The sequence below is a fragment of the Somniosus microcephalus genome, chromosome 10 (genome assembly GCF_052327205.1).
Source record: "Somniosus microcephalus isolate GS21.2 chromosome 10, FLI_Smic_1.0, whole genome shotgun sequence".
NCBI classification, from domain to species: Eukaryota; Metazoa; Chordata; class Chondrichthyes; order Squaliformes; family Somniosidae; genus Somniosus; species Somniosus microcephalus.
The window spans coordinates 125214530-125238259 of NC_140996.1; the positions used below are offsets into that span (position 1 = coordinate 125214530).

At 43.6% G+C, this 23730-nt stretch overlaps 1 protein-coding gene across 3 annotated transcripts in view; it reads right to left on the reverse strand.

Annotated features, from left to right (window-relative positions):
• Nucleotides 1-23730, reverse strand: part of LOC147111685 (protocadherin Fat 3-like) — a 1117094-nt gene that overhangs the window by 295530 nt on the left and 797834 nt on the right. For all 3 annotated transcript variants that reach the window (XM_085998792.1, XM_085998793.1, XM_085998790.1), the window contains exon 6: nucleotides 17300-17361. In XM_085998792.1, the coding sequence (XP_085854918.1) occupies nucleotides 17300-17361 (62 nt within the window). The remainder of the gene's footprint in view (nucleotides 1-17299; nucleotides 17362-23730) is intronic.

Consider the following 23730-nt stretch of genomic DNA (forward strand, 5'->3'; position numbering starts at 1 on the left):
TTTGTAGAGGTGGAACCATCAACTACTTAAATGGAGGGCAATCATGTTAGCACTGTTAGAAAAACCATTCATTTACATTTAATTATCAGTCTCCAACTTCATTAAATAAAATTGCAAAGTTAAAACTATTTAAATAAAATACTCATTAAATACTGTGGTAATTAATTATTAAAGTTATATTGCATTTCAATTCGAAATCCAGCTCTCAACGTCAGGATATCATAAATTTAAAAGATCTAGCAATCTCTGTGGCATGAATTTCACCTTTGCTGACGTTAATTTCATTCTGGTGTCACCTGCAGGGGATCTCCAGTGTCCAGCAACAGTGATGTCACCAAGCAGGCTAAGCAACCAATCACATTGAAGAATTCTCACAGACAGCGAACCAGGAAGTAAAAAGAACTGTTTATTCACTTTTTAATCATTTTAGAGAGAGCAACGTTAAAATTGGGACATACACATGGGATTAAGGTAGAAGCTGAAATATCATTACCAATCTTTAAAAAACATTTTTTTTATTAGATTAAAATAATATGGATTTATCATAATGGAGAAATTTGAATTTCCACAAATATAAAATTAGTTTTTCAGGGCCAGAGAGGTGGCTTAGCAGTAGTTATGACTTAGTACATTGTTAAAAACCCAGTGACACCTCATTCAAAAGGCTTAACTTTTTCTGGAGGTTTAACAGCGATATTAGAGCATAAAAGCTGAAATTCTCGTCAGTTCAGTGATTTCTAAAGATTTTCGTCTACGGGGACTTCAACAAAGCACCCTATGGAGAAGCAGGGAGTCACTGATAGCAACTTCTAGATTTCCGCGTTTAATTGCGTATGTGCGGACTCCAGAAGTTGCTGTCAGTTTCACAGAGTAATGACAGTAAATGCTGATAGATTCGTCGTCATTACAACCGCAAAATCTGGGCCATTACTGTTCAACTGGAACCTACTGGTGCTGCTATGCTGCCAACTTGATACAAAAGTGACGCTGTTATCAGCACAAATTCAGAACTAAACTGCTATCATGTCACCACAGTAAAGCATTCTCTCTGAAATTAGTGTGGCTCCCACGTGTCCAGTCAGACCGCAGAAATACAGTCATCTCATGAATCCAATACATTGAGCGCAGAACCATGCAATCTACTTTACAAGTCCAAACCCTTCCCTTTGTGCTGGTAGGTAGCTTTCAGTGTACCTGGTAAAATAGGCTACACACACAGATCTGATGAAAGGTCATCAACTTGAAGTGTTCTCCACAGATGCTGCCTGATCTGCTGAGTGTTTCTGGAATTTTCTGTTTTTAACTGTTCAGTGTCATTTACTCACAGCACTGTTCTGTTGATTTTATTTGCATGGTCATATTCCAGATCTCAGGTCTACTCTCTTTTGTAGCAGTTATTTCTTCTAGCATTGTAACTATTTTATAGTTTCTCACTCAAAAAAAGAGATGGGAAAATTATAAAAAGTTGTGATATTTATGAGTAGTGAAAAAATATACTTTAGCCTTAAAAATAATATTTTTAATGTGTTATATGATTAAAGAAAAGCATGCCTGCAGGACTAAAATATCCAGTGAGTGCAACAATTTGTTGTGTAAAACTGTTGTATCATGATCAGGTTGAATTACTGATATGCTGTGCCTAATACAGTTCCTGCCAGAACTGGTCTTGAGAAGCTGCTAATCAGTATCTGTTAACTGCTGATCTGTTTTCAATTGTGCAGAACAGTACTAATAATCAAGTCAACAGATTATTATGAGCTCGATATATTTATTACTGAAACAGCAAAAGTCAATATTGGCCTGGAATTTGTGGTGCCGATGGTGCCGAACTGGCTGCGTTCGCTGTCATTCCGCCTTTGAAACTGACCGCAACTTCAGGATTTAGCACATGCACAGCCTAATGCAGAAATCCTGAAGTTGCGGTCTGTCATTCCCTGCTCCTCCACAGGCTGTGCCACCAGCCTCCCCCCCCACCCCAAACCCCCGCCCCCAACAGAGCCGGCAATCAGTGAAATCTCTCAAATCAGGAAAACTGACGAAAGCTTCAGCTCTTCCACTGTTAAATTCCCCACTAAAAGTTAGACCCAAAGGGATTCATTGTAACTGGGGTTTAAATAGCATATTGACTGCTAAACAAAGGTTATGGACCTGAAAACTAATGTTAATTATGTGCAGTGTCCAATTTATCCATTTTAATAAAAATTAAAATTTTAAAGAAACTTAAAAAAAAGTTTTGTTTTTTTAAGTTTGTTCATCTTTATTTCAGGTTTGTCTTTTCCCCATGTGAGAGCCCCAATCTTTGTTTTGCTCTCTCTAACATTTTTAAAAAGTTAGAATTTTAAGAGCTTACTCACTACCTTGTTTGCTGTCTGTGAGAATTCTGCGTTGTGATTGGCTGCTTGTTGACGTCAGCAGCTCGCACTAGGGGATCCCCACTATACTCCGTTGATTTGAATTACACGTCGGAAAACCCGAACTTCTCGACACAGAGATCGAGAGATCTTTGTGCAAAACTTACTTCGGGGCCAGTGGCGACACCTTTGCTTTGCCCCTGACTGCAATTTCTGGGCCACTGAGTATTCATGGGGTTAAATGAAGAGTCAAACACCATTTTAATCCTACCACAAAGTGACCATTATCCACTGAATACAGGGGGCAGGCACAACATTTCCCATCTGTAAAGTTTTTTTTGAGTGAGAAACTGGGTCATTAACTATAGAATGGTTGCAATGCTAGAAGAAATAACTGCTACAAAAATGATTAAGCCTCAAGATTTGGAGCATGACCATTCAAATGAAATCATCGGGACAGGCCTGAGAGTAAATGGCACTGAACAGCTTATTCAGAGTAACAATTACGTCTGTAGAAAAATGTTTTTGTGCCTTAAAGGCCACTTTAGTTTGTTCTAGCACTTAAGGGCAATAACATGTTTGAAGACTAACTGGAGAGGGAGCTTAGAATCCATGTGAAAGAGAATGCAATAACTGCAAAAAAAAGACAGGACACAATCTTTTAATACAGGCTAAATTCAACCATCTGCCCTTCAATGTATATCAAATATCTTGAAATATATAGATATCCTTATTCAGTTTAGAATTTAGTGTGACCTGAAAACAAATAATAAGTCCTTAAGCAAAAAAAAAGTCGACTTTTTAAATATATGGGCCGTTGCAAACCGGGTGCTAGAAGCGATCCCTGTGCCAGAATGGGTAGGCACAACCAATATCGAGTCCCAGGATCATTTTCATGAGACCCGTGAGCTGCAAGCACCTGCTGGGCATCCTCAGGCAGCTCGCTGGGGAAGAGGATTTCAAATTCAGGCCACTGCTTTGCTGGCAACAGCCTTCAGGTAGGACTTGGGAGAGGAGGGTAAGCAATCAGGAGGGAGGGGGCAACTGGGAGAAGGTTGGAGGGAAGAGATTGGGGGGAGGGGCGATCGGAAGTGGGAGTGATGGGGGGGGAGTGGAGGCAATCAGGAGGGGGCCAAGCACTGTAGTGGAGCTGGGAGAAGCACTCCTGCACACTCCCAATCCACTTTCAGGTCTGTATTTTTTTTTAACTTTTTGGTTACATCCTTCAGTGGTCCCTAAAGGGTGCATGTAGATCATGTTTTCCTGAACACAGTAAGCCCAGCTCTGGGTGTGTTCAGGGCAGCCCAATTTTTGCAAAGGGGGCCTCAAACAGGTGTTAGGCTACTTATTTGCATATGCAAAGGTACTAGCGCCTGTTTCAGATGTAGGTCTTGGACACCTATTTTACTGCCTTTATCAATACGATGAGAGGCACACTTCCAATGCATAATAAATGTGTGAGCGAGTGCTCCGCCTGTCATGTTGGATGCTTTGGCGCCCGTTTTGCGCCTGAAAAACCGATGTGGCACTTCTGAATATCTACACCAAAAAACTTGAAGGATGCCACTGTAATCAGAGTTAAAACATGGCTACTAAAAGTTAACAGCTGCTTTCATACTTGGCAGTTACTAAAGGCTTTCTCCAATACCTCTGTTGCACTGTTGGTACAAGTATAATACTGGTACCATTTTAGAGCAGAGAGAGCAAGGCTACACTGTCTGCCTGCACTGGTAATCAAAGTCACTAGAGCTCTGCACAGGCACAAGTAACTGTAAAATCTGCAAACACATGCACATATATCGAGATGCACATCCATCTGTGCATGCTTTGACATATTATTTTAATTGTACTACATTACATTGCTTTTTTTTATATTGCAGTCTCATCAAAGGTATGGGCTAGAAATTTCCTCAGAACTGCTCCCTCTCTGCCGCCGTAATGCGTAAAAGGGGTTTCCGCAACATTGCCAGCAAAGTTAAGGCAGCAGAGCGGGAGCATCTCCAAGAAAGAGCCCGGCCTATATAAACCTGCTTGTTGACTGGCTGCTGTTACATCTACGACCTTTGTTATCATTTTAATTTTTCTGCTTGGGTGGCAGTTGCTTTGTCCTCCACACTGAGCAATGCATTCTGGGTGACTTTGTGCTAAAATTGAATCAAATTGAATCCACTGTGCATCATATTTATAGCGAGACCTTGGGGGCGATTTTGAATGTATGCCTAAATTGGGTATGAATTAGGTGGCAACTCTGCTGTGCCCATCCACGGTTGAGCCTCATTTCTATACAATCGGCGAGCTCTTTTCGCATTTTGGCCAGATTGCCAACTGGAGAGGGATGAAAATCTGGCAGCTCTAGTTTGGAGCTCAGCCAGTACTGGTAAGGTGCAAGGATAGAGCACAGCTGGTGAAGGTATGCGAGGGGGGTGGGTGGGGGGCATGGGGCATGGATAGCGCTCAGTCAGTGCAGGTAAGTGAGGAGGGTGGGCGGGGGGCATGGGGCATGGATAGCGCTCAGCCAGTGCAGGTAAGTGAGGAGGGTGGGTGGGTGGGGGGCATGGATAGCGCTCAGCCAGTGCAGATAAGTGAGGGGGGTGGGTGGGGGGCATGGGGCATGGATAGCGCTCAGCCAGTGCAGGTAAGTGAGGGGGGTGGGTGGGGGGCATGGGGCATGGATAGCGCTCAGCCAGTGCAGATAAGTGAGGGGGGTGGGTGGGGGGCATGGGGCATGGATAGCACTCAGCCAGTGCAGGTAAGTGAGGGGGGTGGGTGGGGGGCATGGATAGCACTCAGCCAGTGCAGGTAAGTGAAGGGGGTGGGGGGCATGGATAGCGCTCAGCCGGTGAAGGTATGCGAGGAGGGTGGGTGGGGGGCATGGGGCATGGATAGCGCTCAGCCAGTGCAGATAGGTGAGGGGGGTGTGTGGGGGGCATGGATAGCGCTCAACCAGTGCAGGTAAGTGAAGGGGGTGGGGGGCATGGATAGCGCTCAGCCAGCATAGGTAAGTGAGGGGGGTGGGGGGCATGGATAGAGCTCAGCCGGTGCAGGTAAGTGAAGGGGGTGGGTGGGGGGCATGGATAGCGCTCAGCCGGTGCAGAAATGCCAGGGTTGGATGGACAGGGGCCTGCATGGAGGGGCTGATTATCCAGGGGCTAAGAGCAGCATTAGTGCTTCTGGAAAAATAGAAATACTACTGTTTTCAAAATGATCAATAATGCATCTGACATTATTTCCAAAGACAAAAAAGTCTATTTTATTCCCAGTTCAAATGCATCATCTTTGCACATTTCATTTCAAAAAACATAAACTATCTACCTATTTATCTAGAAAATGAAAGAAACCACAAAGACATAAATGTGCATAAATAGCAGAAAGAAAAGGTTTGGTGCATAATTGTGCTAAATGAGCTGGGTGAAGCACGGATCAGGAGAGTCTTGGACTCCTGGAGCTCAGTGTGTTTCATACAAAGACTGGTTTCTTAGGCAAGACTATATACTTTTAGTAATTCACAGTATAGCACCGGAACTGAGAAGTGAAGCTTACTGTTTCATTTTTTTTACTGTTCCTTTATCTATGGTTTTCTTAAATACTGGGAAGGAAATAAAAGTACTAGCAGAAAAAAAAATTCTATTCTGCTCCTGCAGTTATTTATTATGCACTCACTCACTTGGTGGCCAGACCAAATATTTAATTAATTGTGCGAAGTGCTTTGAGATGTTTCAATGTGATAAAGTGCGGTATAATTGCATAATATAATACAGGGTAAAACACATCTATTAGGGACAGGATTGAATCTACTGCATTAGTTTAAAAAATTCTGAATAGAGAGTGATAGCAGAACCATTTAAATGGGCCACCTGAACTGATGCAATATATTTTGAATAAAATTTGTCAAATAATGAAAGCCAGATAACACAGAAACCACAAAGACAGTTATGTACTGGCAAAAACTAATTTCCTGGAAGCTGGCTCATCAGAGTTTGTATTTATTAAAAAGCAAAACCACACTTGCAATTTACATAATTCAACATTGACTATATTACTGTGCTTGAAAAAATGGAAGTCTAAATTTCAAAGATATTCTCATAATTGACTAATTGGCAATAGTAGTAAGAGAACTCATGATGCTGGATGTCCAAAATTGAAGAAGTTTTCCATCGCACCATTCTCTGCTCTAACTCATTCTTTCCTAAGACCGACAAACTGTAAAGCATCTTGCATCTCATCACCCACTGTCGTCATTTTCTCTTACACACTACTGGCTTTTAAAACCCAAGCTTGTCCTTCTCCTACTCAGTTTACCCTCTCTCATTTGAAGTCACTCACTAGTTTTGGTTTAAAAAACATGCAACTTATTTTGATGTATATGACTCTTTGGCCTAGAAATTCGGTTGGTAGCGCCAGCGATTAGCGCCTAAAGAGCCCGAGAATTGGGGCGTTACCCAATTTTCGGGCGGGCGCAGTGAATATAGTGCCACCTCCCACATTGAGTATCCTTTTAGCGCTGGTGCTAACTCTTTGCACGCGCCCGCGGGCGCAGGCAGATCATGACGTCATTTCAGTGTGCAACGCCTTTCTGGCGCCCCGGGCCGGATATTCGGTGGCACCCACAACCTTTCCGCCTGGCGCTATTAGTGACAGTTGGATGGAGCGTTCCCAGGTCCTTCTCGGACTCGGGGGGCGCTATTTAAAGGGGACAGCACTAGTATAAAAGCTGCAGCCATTTGGGCTGGCCATTCTGATCGTTGCTGGAGAGAGTTCCTGACCTTCTGTTGGACAGTAATTTTCTCATTGAGCCTTCGGAGGCACTGGCACTGGCAGCTTGAGGGCCCGGCTCCCGAGCTGGTGATGCAGCATCTGAAAGCAGGGAGGTGGAAGAGTGGCTTTAGCAAAAGGACAGCTGGGCAGCAAGGGATGCCAGATTGCGGCAAGGCTATGGCATGGGTCCACAGTGAGAAAGCATGCTGGCGGGGGGAACAAGTGGAAGGAGACAGTTGTAAAAGGTGAGAACCTTATCATCGCTGTCGACAATGTGGTCGGCATCTGCAGTGGTTACAGGACCACTCAGACGTCCTCCAAGAATCTGGTGGACTCTCTCCTCAAGAGCCGTGAGAGTGACCACTTGTGGAGGTCCTCCACTGGTGCGAAGCTGGTCTTTGCCAATCCTCGCCAGCTTGGACTGCAGGGGAAAGGAGGGGAAGTTATGTGACATGATGCCCTGAGTGATCATCTCATGCCCCCCATGGTGCAAGAGCCCTTACATGACGCCTTGAGTCAAATGTGCATGTGTGTGCCCAGAAAGGGCCATGGGTGCTTGCTGGCAGATGGCCAATGGGGCACAGCCCACCCTGTAGCCATAAAGTCAGGTGCAAATGAAGGGATGCAGAAGTTTGCAGAAACAACACTCACCCTCACGACCCGAGTGAGGTCGTTGAATTTCTTTCTGCATTGGACAGGGCTCCTGGTCACCATGCTGCTGGAGTTGACCCTCTGGCATACATCCCTCCAAGCTCGTCGGTGGAGAACATCTCGCCGGTGCTCCACTGTGGCCACCAATTGCTCCAGAGCCTCATTGGTGAAGCGCTCTGCTCTCTGTCTCACCTTCTCCATCTGGTCCAAGTTTTTAGCGCCAGAGAAGGGCCTGTGCCGATTCTGAGGCCTGCAAGGTGCAGAGTGTGGATGCTGAAGCTGACTGACCCACCCCTTTAAGAGCTGGCCGGCGCCTGGAAGTCTCGTGGTCATCGGTCATTGAGAGCACCTGCACAGCGCCCGTCCGCTCCGATATTGGGTTGCGCCGGAAGTTTAGCGCCTTAGGAATCCCGTGTAATGCCTGAATTTGCGCCTCAATCACCTTTAGGGGCGATACAACCCAATATCGCGCCAGGTGGCGATAAGTTGCGTCTGGCTATAAACTTTGCGCTGCGCCAATTCTAACGCCCCAAGCGGGGCTATACCCAATTTCTAGGCCTTTATTTTTAAATAGATTTTTTGATTTATCTCACACTTTGTAATCATATAATCTAAAATTTCCTAAACATTGATAGCTCCAGTATTGCCCAATACTATGGGCTTCAGTCTCACCTATGTTTCTCAACAAAATCCTGATCCAATACCAACACCTCTCACTGAATAATTAAAAAAAAAAGTATTATAGGCCAGAATTTTGCCAGTGCTCAGTGGACAGGATCGGTGGGAGTTGGCAGTTAAATGTGAATTGATTGACAACGGGTTGGGAACCCACTGTCAAATCGCGCATGCTTGCATTTCCCGATATCGGGTGTGCCAGCGCTGAGCAGACCCGACAGGCAGTGGCAGGGGAGCCAATTTAAATGATTGGTGGCTTGTTTACAGCCACTTCACAATGGTTTTAAACTTACCTTTTGGATTTGATAGGTTGCCCGCCGGTTTCCCACTGTGCCTGGACCTCGGCTGCGAAGCTGAGGCGGGAGTTCAGTGGCCATTGAATCAGCTGAGGAGTTGACAACTTCAAATGTCAAGTCAAAGCTCCCAGCTTAGAGATATCTTCCCTCAGCCACAAGCTCTTCCTCACTGGATTTCCACAGCAGATTCCGAATGTGGCAATCTTTGCACAAGTCTCCATCAAGTCTGACCTCATTACCTCTCTCACCATTGACAGATTGCTTCTGTCATCTCTACTTCACTTGACCTCTACTCCATCAGCATGGGTGTCCTTTATACTCTCTCACCTTCGTCCTCGGAATCCCAGCACGAATAGCCCCAACACCAGCAGCACCAGGCACATCAACAACAACACCAACCTCTCCACAATCAACTGATGCTGCACAGAACACAGGGTATCAGCACCCGACCACATTGCTGCCCGGGAGGCCAGGGGTGGCCTCACCATGGCCAGATTTACTTCACTTGATGCTGTACACCCTGGCTGCCACATGATGCGCCAGGTTGGCACCACCCCACACCAACACCATAAAGCATCCCTACAATGTCCAAACCATTCCTTTCACACTCATCACCATTGTGGGGGGTGGGGGGGTACCGTTATGTCTCACCATTCACTACAGCTCACTAAGCCACTTCCAAAGGTGCACACAAATCTGTCCAAGAACGCAAAGTGTTGAATATAAAGGTTTCAATGTTTGACACCACATTAACAGAAACTTTACATGGACATTGCATAAAACACCCAAGTGGCTACCCTTGTGTGTTGTTTGTTGGTATGATTGCACTAGGATGAGGGTGAGTGTGAGGGGTGCCAATGAGATGGGGAAGTGATAATATAGATAGAGAGGAATGGATGGAGGTGCAAGGTAAGTTGACGTGAGTAAGGATGTGCAGGAGTAGGGTAGGGAAGGCAGAGTGATGGGGATGTGATGAGAGGCACAGCAGTATGAGGTTGAGTGTGGCTTTGTACTAATGTTTCGTGATCTACTGATATCATTGAAATGTTTGCGGCACTGCATCCAGGAACTCCTGACCACATCTCTATTTGTGCCCTCCTGTGCAATGTGCAACCAGGCGGTGTTTTATCTCCTGGGGAGGTCTCTTCCACCCATGGGACGGGAAGAACACGTGCTGTGACTCTCTCCATAAGCATATGGAGGGAGTCATGGGAGAGCCTGGGTGCAGCCCTGTGCCTTTGTGCAGTCATTGTCAGTTTTTGCAGCACCTCAATGCTGTAGAACACTGAAAGCACAAATGTCAAAATAAATTTGGATTTGGTCCCTTTAAGGAAACCAGCTGATGACACATCATCAAATGACACATCATCAAATGACGTCACCAGACCTGCTTCCTCTAATTGGCCAGGAAACGCGCTGGGCGTGCTTAGCAAGTCCAATCAAGGGAAATTCATTTCAGACAGCGGGATGGAGCCAGCAGCAAGGTCGGGACCTGCCACCATGTCGCCCGCCACAGAGCCACCGAGGTAAGTAAAATCACGGTCATAAGCTCACTGTACCTTTTAAAATATTTCCTTGGTTGATGATTTTTTTTTCTCCTACTGCAAGAGGTACACTGACATTTTATGGAATTGTTGTCTCCTCCATCCAGATGTAATTTCTGGCACATTTAATTACATTAAACTTCTTCGCCTTTCAAACTTTTCATGGATAATCAAGGATAGATTTGCAGAAATACAATGCACGATATCACAGGCCTTTCACACATCAACAAAAACACCTAGGGCAGGAGTTGGGTTGGAGGCGGGACTACAACTTTCGGGGTTGTAGTCCCGCCTCCATCGAGATGCGGCCAATCCACGCGATTATAACTTGATTGACCTTGTTGAACCTGCCCAGCGGGCTCAGCAGGCCAATTAAGGGCCACCCGGCAACAGGTGACGTCACAGACTGAAATTTCATCTGTCAAGAGTTTTTGACAGATGAAATATCAGTGTTTCACAGCTGTTTGAAACTGTCAAACACTGACAGTCTGACTCCTAACCTGAGTCCTTCTCCACAGACTCAGTTAGAAATCTCTCCTGCACAGTAAGCTGAAGGCTGTCACTTTTGACAGTTCACAGCCATTCTGCTTTCTGTGCCGGTGAGATGAGGGACTCCCGGAACCTAAAGGAGGGAAGGCTGAAAAGGTAAGAAAAGGTGTGTAAAACTTATTTAATCACTTTAGACACACCAAACACACTTACCTTTGTACTCATGCACACATCACTCACCTGAACACCGACATCTCGACCCCTCCAAGTCCTTCAACCCGACGGCCCGCCTCCTCTAACTTGGCGTGGTTTGGAGCCGTCGGGAATCCCACACTTCAACATCAAAAATAGGGATTAGGCTAAAAACTGCCTGTTAACTACCTGTTAACAGGCAGTTAATTGGCACTAATCCCTTCCCACCTCGGGTAGGCGGGTCCCAGTGTGGGGTGGGTACCCGCCTCCTTTGAAACCGGCATGGAGGCGGGTTTGGGTGCGGGAAGGGGTCGGGACCCCTGACTTCGGGATTTTAACCCCCTCCCACGCCTCCAATCCCGACTCCACGGCACAATGAAAATCCTGCCCCTAATGTGCATGTATACAGTTATAATGGATCCCAGTCATTTAGGCAAAACTTGATTTGGTTATTTGAAATTCTACACTTGTTATGGAGAAAAAAAAAACTTTATTCTTGATTTTAAAATGTACAGTTTTTGAGTTTGTCATATTTAGGGTGTTAAATGTACTAGAAATGATACCTTACAGAGTCCCACTTTACAAGGTATTTTCTCCCCTTCTTGTGTCTTTATGTACCACCCACTGCCAGTGATCTGCTTCCAGGTCTTCACAATGCTGTTCTGAAATTAGCCTCTAGATGCACAATAGTAAATCACCACCTATAACCTCCACTCTCTTCTTATCAACAGCATGGCTGAAACCAAGTACTCAGAAATCCCAGACAAAAGCCTGAATACTATCACTCCATGGCACAATGAGTTGGTGCTCATGCACGGTAAGGCATGAATATTTCAATATTTTTTAGTGTGGGTAACATGACTCAAATGCCAGGCATATTTTGAAAGCAGACCGGGTAATTCAGAGCTAATTAAACCTGTTACCCAAACATATAGTCAAGTCTCAGTCTTGTTTGGGCCTCAATCAAAGTTGACCATTACATCCATGAAAAGTGTTTGTGAAAACTATTCAGCATTGGGCATTAATGTTTGAACATTTAATCTAGCTTGTAATACCAAATAGCTTGAAGATATCCTATAGCCCAGAATTTGCTGAAAAAGTAAGTGTGTGAAGGACGCATGCCATTATTAATGTGCAAACAGTCTACCTCCTTAACTAATGAGATTTAAGGATTGAGATATAAACAGTGGAAGGACTGAGAAGGAGGGTGAATTAGAGTGGGTGAATTCAATGTCAAATCAGTTACAAAAAGAGAAATAGAGAGAGAAAGAATTGATTGAGAGAGAGAGAAAAAAGGCAGAAATGAAAAGTAAGGAAAGAAATTAAAACATTTAAAATTTGACATTTTAAAATCTCCTAACACAATTTGCAACCTGAAGGAATGAGACTCCACACTTATAATTGTTTACTTTTCTGGCAGGAGAGGTTGATTGGCAGGCATTAACAATCAGCACGTTGTTAAAAGCGTACTTACCTTGTTAATTACGAGAGTTACCTTCCTGTGGCAAAATTAATGGGCAATTATTGTGCAAATGCAGCAATTTCATGAAAATCACGAGGAGGTTAAGTGCGAAATGCAGTTTGTGTGAAGCTAATGGGCGGTGCAAATTGTCCAGCAACTTGTGATGATTCGCAATTTCGTATTTCTTCCTCGCAACAAGTTTCCGGCTGGTTTACACGTTAATAATGGTGTTCCTCGTTCAGATGCCGTTATCTTTTCAGCAAAACTTGGTCCACAAAGTTGTTGCATTTGCACATTAATTACCCAGAAGGTTAACTCTATAGTAATTAACAGTAAGTACCCTAAATTAAGAAAAACTTTTAAAGAGTGGAATCCTGCTGTATACAATAGATATATAAGGAGACTGCAGAGAATCAGTATTGTGCATAAACAGTTAAATTATTGATGACTTACCAAAGAACCAAGTACAGATTTATCTCTGTTTGATACTGTATTTAATTCACAAATGGTTGTTACAGTGTTGGATCACTGAGGCCATTAGACTCTTCTCATACTCACTTTCAGACTGGCACAGTCTCTAAAATGACACAGGATGAAGTGGAACTGCTGGCTACTAAGCCCAAACAATGGACCTCAGCCAGACTCTAAACTTTTATCTTCTTTCCCCCAATAACATATTGCCTTCCGGCATTCTGCTGGAAGTTCTGACCCTGAACATTAAGTCACTGCTTTTTCTTTCAGATATTAATTGAACTGTTTACATTTCCAGCATTTTCTTCGCAGTGAGTTCCTTAATTGTGTGCATGAGTAACAAATATCACTGCCAATTAACTGTAATTAGTTCCAGCTAAATAGGTAACCTGAAAGGCTTTTTTTGGAGTTTGGTTCTAATAAAGTACAATAATATGATGTGAAACCCACCTCCTTTGACCAAATTCCTACTAATCTACTGACCGCCCAACGACTTGTCCCCCATGCTAACTGACATTGTAAATAGTTTCAGAAAATGTTCAAAATACTCAGCAGGTCAGGCAGTATCGGTTGATGACCTTTTGTCAGAACTGGAAGAAGTTGGAGATTTAACAGTTTTTTAAGCAAGTACTGAGGCAGAGAAAGGGGGGGGTGGTGGTTGTGTGCAAAGAACAAAAGAAAGGTCTGTGATAGGGTGGAGGGTAGGAGTGATTCAATGACAAAAGGGATGATATTGCAAGGCAAAAGGGGATGGTAATGGGACACGTAAAGAAATAAAAGATGGGACTAGTGGAGCTGTAGCTGGCAACAGCAAAACCATTATCAACACCTGCTGCCTGAAAAAATGGGAGCAGTGGTTGTGATCTGAAGTTATTGAGATCAATGTTGAGTACAGAAGATGATAAAGTGCATAATCGAAGATGAGGTGCTGTTCCTCGAGTTTCCGTTGAGCTTCATTGGAACAGTGTAGGAGTCTGAGGACAGAGAGGTCAGTGTGAGAGTGGGACAGAGAATTAAAATGGCAAGCAACCGGAAGCTTAGGGTCACCCTTGCGGACTGAATGGAGGTCTTCAGTGAAGCGATCACCCAATCTGCGTTTGGTCTCCCCAATGTAGAGGAGATCGCATTATGCCATACATCTTTAGCTTCTATGTCACTATGACCTTTACTACATTTTTCTGTGCCAGTTTTCTTCTCTTAACCATCCTGCAATATTAACTCAATGCGAGGGTTTGATGCTACAGGTGCTGAACACTCTCCAGTACCTCAACCAATGGCCTTTTTTACGTGTGAGCCTTAATAGCAGGTATTAGCAGGCTACTCAACATCAGAGCCAAACCTGCTACTGGTCCTCTCAGAACTTACACGTGTGCACTTCCAGCAGCAGTTGCTGGATAATGATCAGGGCAGGAGCCCTAACCAACATTTCCCATCTCGACCCCGGAGCCTAATACTAACAACCCCACTTCCATTCCAGCTGACATCAGCCAACCCCAACATTGACGGGAGTCAATTCTGGGACTTTTGCTGGTCTGTATGCCTGAGTTAATCACTGGATAAGATCACTGAACTAACAGGGGCTGCCCTTTTATTACCGCCTGTTACACTAGAAGTAAAAAGACATACCTCAAAATAGTTTTTGTATGCAAATTTAAAGATTTTTTTTATAGGAGAAAGGGCTAATATGAGGCATGTTTTGACCACACTATACAGGACTATGACAATCATGAAAAATAACCACATTTGTTGTGCAGATACCTAACATAACTTTTGCTAATTGCTTCAGCAAAAAATGCATGCACTATTTATTTATGTACATGCAAGCATAGCAACAGATGATACCAATCCTTTTACAAAAAGGCCCCGAGAAGAATGAGAGCTTCTCTAATGTCAGTGAATCTTATTCAACCATTTATGAACCAACTGATTCAGACTCACGACATCAGTTCATCAATCTCCCATGCTGCCTGCTAATATTACTAATGGTCTTTTCACTGTTACATTACAAACCAACACACCTTCAAACTTCCTGTTGCTGAAGCTAAACTGATCCCAAATTAAGATTATTTATTGCACTGCCAATGGAAACCAACTCCACTGCATTATGGAAAATTACTGCATTTCACAAAGCATGCACTGTACTGTTCATAGATCAGGTTTTCTCTTTAAATTAAACAAGATTTGGAAATTTATTTTTCATATGTGGGTACAAACTGTATATTAACGATTACTGCACTGTGAAACCATCATTGCTGGATGTTCACTTTGTAATTCTGCCATCATTCACAACATATGAACATTACTTCAAAAAAAAGCAGAAACACCGTGTTCAAAATTAGATTCATTATCCTTCATTCCAGCCATTACTACAAATTCTCTCATTTATGAGTTTGCTACTTTAAGTGGCAGATTGTTCATGATAGTTTACTGAAACAGACTGGTACTTTGATGAGAAAACAGCAGAGTTTGCTGCATAAAGAATCCCTGCAGTGAGCTGAAGTGTATGCACCACCAATATGAAGAAATGACTGGGACTTTCCTTTCATTTCTCAGAATAGAAAACACAGCTTGTAGCATTTTAATAGATTTACCGTCGTTGCTGCTAAACCTATTCAGCACTTAAAAAAAGGAACTTATGCATAATGGCGGCTACGCAAAGATGAAGTGTTCTGCATCGCTCAAGGCAGTCCGGAAAATGCAGGTCCCTTTATCACTGCACAGGTTGCACAGTGGCCGTTTATTAGTATGTGGCTCTCATAAACACCAATGCTGCCATTATATTTATGTTGACAGTTTAATACTGGCCCTGGGCTCGAATTCTATGTAAACAAATCCTCCACTGTCAGACTAGTTACACTAACCAGTTCCACTAGTGGTGTGGGCGGTATCCTATTAAATGAAACGTCTTACATTTTTGTTCTTCAGGACTAAAATGCTTGCATTTCTTGGGTGAGAATTCAGTGAAAGATACCTCCACTCAACCACTACCTCTACAAATGGCATCCCTGTTAGACTTGTTAAAAGGAAATGTAGTTGTACATGCAGAAGGACAACCTACCCCTGCCAATTTTGGCTTTCCATCTCTTGAGGGTTTATTTGTTTCAAATTTTAAGCTGTACGGTTAATAATAGTGCTTCTAATATAAGCATAGTGCTCATGGTGTCAGTTTTGGCTCATTGGTAGCACAATCGCCTCTGAGTCAGAAGATTGTGGGGTCAAGTCCCACTCCAGAGACTTTAACACATCATCCAGGTTGACACTTCAGTGCAGTATTGAGGGAGTGCTGTACTGTCAGAGATGCCATTGTTCAGATGAGATGTTAAACCAAAGTTTTATTTCATTTTATGCCCTCAGGTGAACATAAAAGATCCCATGGCACCATTCGAAGAGGAGAGGAGGGGAGTTCTCCACTATGTCCTGGCAAATATTTATCCCTCAACCAACATCACTAAAATAGATTATCTGGTTATTTGTCTCATTACTGTCTGTGGGATCTTGCTATGTGCAAATTGGCTGCCATGTTTCCCTAAATTACAACAGTGACCACACTTCAAAAAGTACTTAATTGGCTGTAAAGAGCCTTGGGATGTCCTGAGGTTGTGAAAGGCACTATATAAATGCAAGTCTTTTCCTTTCCTTTCCATCATATACAAATTCAATCAATCCTACTTTGGCTTTGTGCTGTACATAGTATCATCTGATCTGAAGTTAGGACCAATCTCAGATGGGGTGGTGAAAATATTATGTCCAACATGGATGCTGATTAAGGATAAACAGTTCAGGTTGAATGCAAAGCAGTAATTTTTACTGATTTGAGTCACATCATAGCATCAAAAAATATGACTATAGCATAAAGGAAATAATAAAGGGGTAAAACCATTTATTTAGCAGTCTCTCTTTTAAATTAGAAAATAGTACACTGGTTGATTCAGTGTGTCAAGTGTGCTATAATTTGGCCTTGAAGAACTGGATTCAAAAAGATTTTTGTTTTATTTTGCAACAATCGTGCCTCAACTGATGAAATGATCACATTGTCAGTGGACAGACCAATCATCCCCCTTCCCCAGTGGAGAGTTACCTGCAGTGTGAATTCAGAAGGGGGGGCGCGGAGGAAGAGAGAGGAAGTCTCAGCTGAAAATAAATAAAGTGGGGTAGAGTTTCTGCTTTGGGTGCAATCGGCAATCCAGGTGTAAACTGTGCCCAAAATTACACTAGTTTTGAGAAGTGTTTTTTTCTCTCAAGTTTCCACTCAAACTCATTTGCATATCAACAAACGTAAAATCTGCCATGAACCAGCGCAATCAGGCAGTGTTTTAGAACATCAGGCGAATTGCTTCAAAAAAGCCAGCACAACCGATCGGAAACTCCAGGCCACTATATATAATAAAGGATGATGCTAAAGATTAGACTCACCTCCAGGACATGCTCTGCCTGCTGTTCTCGATCCAGTTTCCTTGATGTAGTCATGATCAGACCTGTAAAAAAAATAATTGGATTTGCTTTAGAATAATGTTACTTTAACTTAGCCATCTGGCAGACACATTACCAGTGTGCTAAACTCCTCTGATGTGGCAGCACCAAGGGGTCGATTTTTAACCCAACCAGCCTGATAGGAACGCGTGATGGGGCCTATAAAATGGAGTGTTCGGCCTTATCACCCATTCCTGCTGAAAACCCACTGGCCATAATTTTAACTGCTCACTGCAGTTAGGTGGCTGAGGTGCCCACCGGAAGCACACAGGAGCTTCATGAATCAATGCAAATAGGGGTCTCATTATGTCAATCGACCCCAATTGTATTTTAACCCAGGCCTGAGTGGGTAAGCCTTCGAGGATTTTCCGCCAGGTAAAGGGCAGGCCAGCAGTTGGAAAGAATAAAGAGGCCCTCCGTGATAAGTGAAAAACTTTCCTTTGTGGGCCAGGAGGAGTAGGACTGCCTCTCTGGATGCCACACGGAAAGTCATACTCTTCCCCTGCCTCGGAAACCCTCCCCACCCCTTCCCTCTTGCGAGATCCTCCCAAACCCCCCTCCGCAAATTATATGCTTTTGTCAGCAAGCCTTCCTTTGTTTCCAGACTGCATCTTCTGGCCGCCGAATTTCCGCTCCCACCTGCTGGCCAGCTGTTCCTTTCCGCCCATTTTGGGTGGGCAACTGACTGACTGTACGCAGATGAGGCCTGGAAGTTAAAATACCACAGGCATCCGACGTAAGCCAGCGAGTACTTTTTGCATTTGCCTCAGGTAGGTTGAAATTGGAAGGAGTGTTGTCCCCAGTCCATTGTCACACAACTCCTAGTGGTCATCTTAGGGTAGCATTGGTGGAGTTAGAATAAAACAGTTACGAGCCTTAGCGGCCACAAGATGTGTATTATTCAGAGAGACTGACAAGACTAAGATGGAGAAGAGTGTTCTGTCAAAGCGCTTTCCTCAAAAAACAAGCACAGTACATTTGGCTATGCTTTTATTTCAAAACAGCCAATGAGACCATATACTTTCCTTTGCAGGTCAGAACTGCGATGCACAGATATAGTAAAAATCAAGCATATAAATACATCATATTTCTACATTGCAGGAGCTTTCATATGACCAGGAGTAATGGCTTGCACGGTGGAACTGAAAGCAGTTTACTAACTATAGTGGAGATTGGAAAGCGGTATGAAGTTTACACCAGCTGCTTTAACAACCTTCAAGTGCTCCAGTTTCTTAAGGACAATTTCATTGTTGATTTGTACTTTCTCTATAAACATGAATAAATTCCCCTTGTCATACTATTTGGAAATGTGCTCAGTAGATTCCATATTTTAAAAAAAAATTAAAGCACCATCATGGGCCTTTGTACTTAGTACAAGTCCAGCCAAGGAATCCCTTTTCATTTCCTTTAATGTGCATTTGACAAGCAAATTGATTTTTTTAAAAATCAATAGCACACAAATTCATTCTGACAACAATGAATCCAAGATAACGAAAATGTGCTGACATGTTGGATTTCTTACAGGGACTGGTATGGATGATGCACAGGACTTTAACCAAACTAATGAAGTTCTGCTGAAAATTTCACATCCACAATTACACACACACTTTGCTTCTAAGAATTGACTTCCAAATTGCAGTTGGAATTGCGCTGAAAATTCTAATAGCGGATCCTGAATGCAATTAGGCAATCTTATGATCAGATACTGAGTGCTTTAATTTATTTTACGATGATAAATTACTGGCAAACTTAATTTGTGAAGAGTAAGGAGTTGCAGCGAAGTGGCACTGTTAATTAAATGCATATAGGAATTCTACTGAGATTTCTGACAGCAAATCCAGCCACAACACAAGCGATTATAACTATTAAGTACATAACTGTTCTATGAAGCAGTGAAGGCTGACAAAGCACACTTCAAAGAAGGGGCATCTGTCAAAGATTAGCATTAGGAATGCTAAACATTTCCACATGGACTTCAAGATCCGGCCTCCAGAGTTGTGACAAATGATACTTGGTTAACATAGTGACATTCTGAGAGTCGGCAGACTGCTGATGGTGTTTACTGTTTGTAACATAATTTCATGGTTAATTTCTTAAAATATCATTGGGTCTGGTAAGAGAAGTTGGTTGCATGCTGCTTAATGTTACAGAGTATTAGCCACAAGAGAATGTTCATTATTAGTGAACAGTAATTAACTCAAGAATTAGCATGAAGAACCACGCTTGACTTTCAACTAAATGCCATTCTGAGGCTTTTACTATTTTTATAGTTGTACACTTTGACAGTTAACTTATTACTGTAATTAGAAAGTCTGGAAAGATTTGTTACTGATGTGTTACCCTTTGAAGTCATACTTGCCTTTGCAGAATTTAAACGGACTAGAAAATTACTATTGGCCCATATTTTCCGATCGGAGGCTTCCTGAGTGCGGAGGCCTCCGATCTGAAAAAAATCTACGGACTTACCTGAGGGCTCCCGAGGTTCGGACACTTCCGCTCCTGGGCCTCTCCAAACTCGAAATGCGCAGGGCCCACGTATCCCAGAGACGCATGCAGTTCGCAAGTGTCCCTGGGATCACGTGGGCCATGGGGAGCCAATAGGAGAAGGAAATCTCCCCAGATAGATCTGTCAAATATATGAATGGAGATCACCCCAAAAACATTAAAAACATTTTTTTTTAAATTACATTTTTAAAATGAGTTGAAATTACAATAAATTAAATATTTTAAACAAAAATGTAATTTTTTGAAAAAAATAATTAAAGTTTTTTATGGGGCTAAAAATAAACTTACCTTTTTTAAAAAAGTATTTTAAAATTATAAATCAGTGAAAAAATGTTTTTTTTACACTTGCTTTTACCAGGCATAAGATTTCTAAGGGTTTTCTACGGGCGGAGGTTCTCCAGAAAACGGAACTATCCGCCCGCAGAGGCCCTTCTCCAGGGCAGGTGTCCGATCTGTCAAGAGCATTCGTGACAGATCGGAAATACCGGTTTTCAGCGCATGCGCCTCGCATACCTGAAACTGACATTTCCGATGTCCCTACGGGTGAGTACACAGCGCGTACACACCCATAGGCATCGGAATATACGGCCCAATATTTCATATTTCAGGCAAAAGTATAGCCAACTGATAGAGTAACCAGACTTTGAATTTGTGCATCCACAATCTACCTTCTTTCCAGCCATTATCCCAGGTTTGAGTCTTTCTTAAGCCCATGGTCACCTTCTGTAATTTGCACAGCACACATTGCTAGCTCTCCCTGAGCAGCAACCCTAACTGTCTCATTCTCCTCTCCCAGTGACCTCTCAATTCTTCTGCCAATCACCCAGCCAACCCTTCTGGCAGATTGCCAGGATCAGTGATAAGTTAACTATCACCCTCGAGAATGTTCACTCCCTCGCAGACAAGGTTCCTGATATCCATGATGGATGAATCTACTAACATCCTGGCTGACTGAAACCTGGCTTATGGGCAGTGACTCCCTGCCCCTCACCAAAGCCTCTCTGCCTGGTTACACATTCTGTCACTTGCCCATCCAAACTGTTGTGGTCCCAATTTGACCTCTCCTTCTACCCCTCCAAAACATTCGCCTTCTGTGAGCATCTAATTTTCTTCCATTCCTCCCACCTCTCACTTAAAATCCTCATTGAGCAACAACCACCCAAGCCCCATGCCAACAGGACTGACCCAAGATGGATCCTAGGCTGGCAGCCCCCTAGGGAGCTCCTCACTATGTTTCTCTATCTTTGGCAATACGCTGCCATCATTTGCCCTTTCTCTCCCACTGTTTAAGTTCCTCTGGCTCTAATAGTGGGTGCATTATAGCCCTAACAAGTTAACTGCTAGTCGAAACCGCCACTGCCCATCTCCCAATCACGCCTGCTCTTTGCTTTTCTCATTGAGCTCCTGGATCGCTTCCCAAATTTGGCTTCCAAATTTCTCAACTTCTATTACATTTCTGCACTGGACTACACCGTAAGACTCATCTGCTAGCTCTCTGATCTGCTGCTCTGTTGCTTAAATTTTAAAGTAACTTTGTTCAGCTTACAGCCCTTCCCCCACTCCTGCTGTTCCCTGCTGAGCCTGTGACTGGCCTGCTGATTTTTCAGCTTTAACTACAGTCTGGCTCCTGGCTAGTGTTGGGCCGAAGTACATTTCTCTGCAGCTTCTGGATCTTATGGTGACACCCAACTTTGCCATAATCTTTGTGCCCACAACCGATTCTGCACATCTCTAGGATCTTCATCCCCATGGAAATACCTCTATCCTCTGAAACCCTATCCTTCAAATAGCTTCTGGATTTCACTCGCCCGCTACACCTCTCTCCAAACTTGGACAACAGTTTGTTGATGCTCCATGCCCACTCCCCCTACCTACGTCAAATTTATCCCACCACGGGACCCCTGACTTTAACTCTGGATTCCCTGCTTTTGTCTCCTATCTATTCCCTGTTACTACCAGGATATATGTATCCTAATAATTGCTATGTAACAAGGCCTATCTAACTTGAGTTTTCCCTGTATCCATTTGTGCGCACATTTTGGTTGCTACTCCGGACCTGAGTCCATCACTTCTATTTCCGCTTTTTTCTCCACCATTTTTACTTCTTTTCTCTTTATCCCATCTAGACCCCTCTCTCCTGTCATCATGCTTTCTTTCATTTCTCCCCTCTCGGGTACTCTGCCCTCCCAAATCCCTACCCCAACCCTTCAGTACTCCTCGACATTCCTACTCTCCTGCCACTATCCCAGCCTTGACTCCCTCTTCGATAAGCCTACAGCATCCCTCTGTGCCTCTCTTGGCATCCTCCGAAGAGACTATTGAGGCACTTGTCGCTGTCTCCTTACGAGCAGCAACCTTAACTGACCCAGCCTACTTTCTCGCCGACCTTCCCACCCAGCGCAACCGCTGGGGCGAATCTTGCCAATATCCTCCCTGGCCAACTCACCCCTCCCAGTGCTGACCCTGTGGAATCTGCCAGCAGATCAGCTATCATCGTCTCTCTCTGCATCTCTCTCCAGAATGTCCAATCACTTGTTAACAAGTCCCTTGCCATCCATAAGTGTATTGTGGATGATTGCATCAACATCATGACCTTGACGAAAACCTGGCTGAAGGGTGATGACACCTTCCTCCTAAATGAAGCCTCCCGACCTGGCAATACCTTCCACCACTTGCTCTGCCGAGTCCATCGCGGTGGCGGTGTGGCTCTTATCACCAAATTACACCCTGGTCTGTCCCCCTACTCCTCCAGCACTTTCTCCTCCGTTGAGCATCTCCCCATGTTCCACCCCTCTCAATTAAAATCCTCTTTCTCGACTGCCCACCCAAATATCATAAATATTTTCTCATCAAGATATTTTCACTGCTTTCCTCCTTCAGCCGCTGCACCGAGACTTCTCATCCTCAGTGATTTCAACCTCAATCTCAATTCTTCATGCTCTCTCTCCTCTGACTTCACTGACCTCCTATCCTCTCTTAATCTCTCCCTCCATGTAAACTCCCAACCCATATTCACGGCCACCCCCTTAACCTTGCCATCTCACGTGGCCTTGCTGCTCCCATCATGTCAATCACAGACAAGGCCATCTCTAATCACTTCCATGGATCGCTCTCCACCCACATCGCCTTGCCCCTTCCCAATGCTACTTCCTTCTGTGCCCGCCCCTGGAAAAAACTCTCTCCCAATTCACTTACAACTGCACTTTCAAAATCCCAACTGTCTAACCTTTGGCCCTCCATTCACCACAACATCTCTGCAGCTACCGATCTGCTCAACTAGACCCTCACCTTCAATGCCCTAGTCCCCATTAAAGCCTTTGGCCCAGAAATTCGGCTCTCCCCAGGTGAGTACGCGTTGGGTACTCACCCGTAGGCCGAATGGAATTGCCGGTTTCCTGCATGCACTGCGCATGCGCGGGAAACCGGCACTTCCGATCCTCTGAACGAAGAGGTTCAGGGGTCGAACGCGCGCGCAGGGGAGGCTGCGCGTGTGCTTTGAACTTAGTTGTTTTTTTACAGGTTTTCCCGGGAGGGTAAGCCTGCAGGATTTACACATTTAAAAAGCAGGCGTAAGGCCTGCTTTTTGCAAGGTAAGTGGTCAATTAATTAAAATTAAAACATTTTTTCCACAGGTTTATTATTTTTAAATACTTTAAAGCAAGGTAAGTTTATTTTTAGCCTCGTTATAATATAAAATTATTTTTTTCAAAAATTTAAATTATTGTTTAAAGTAGTTATTTAATGTAATTTATAGTTTATTTAAAAAGTGTGATTTAAAAAAAAAATTATTTGAAGGTTTACTGCTATTTTGGGCCCGTAGTATTTATAAGTTTTGACAGGTCTACCTGTCAATCTTATGAATGGGCTTT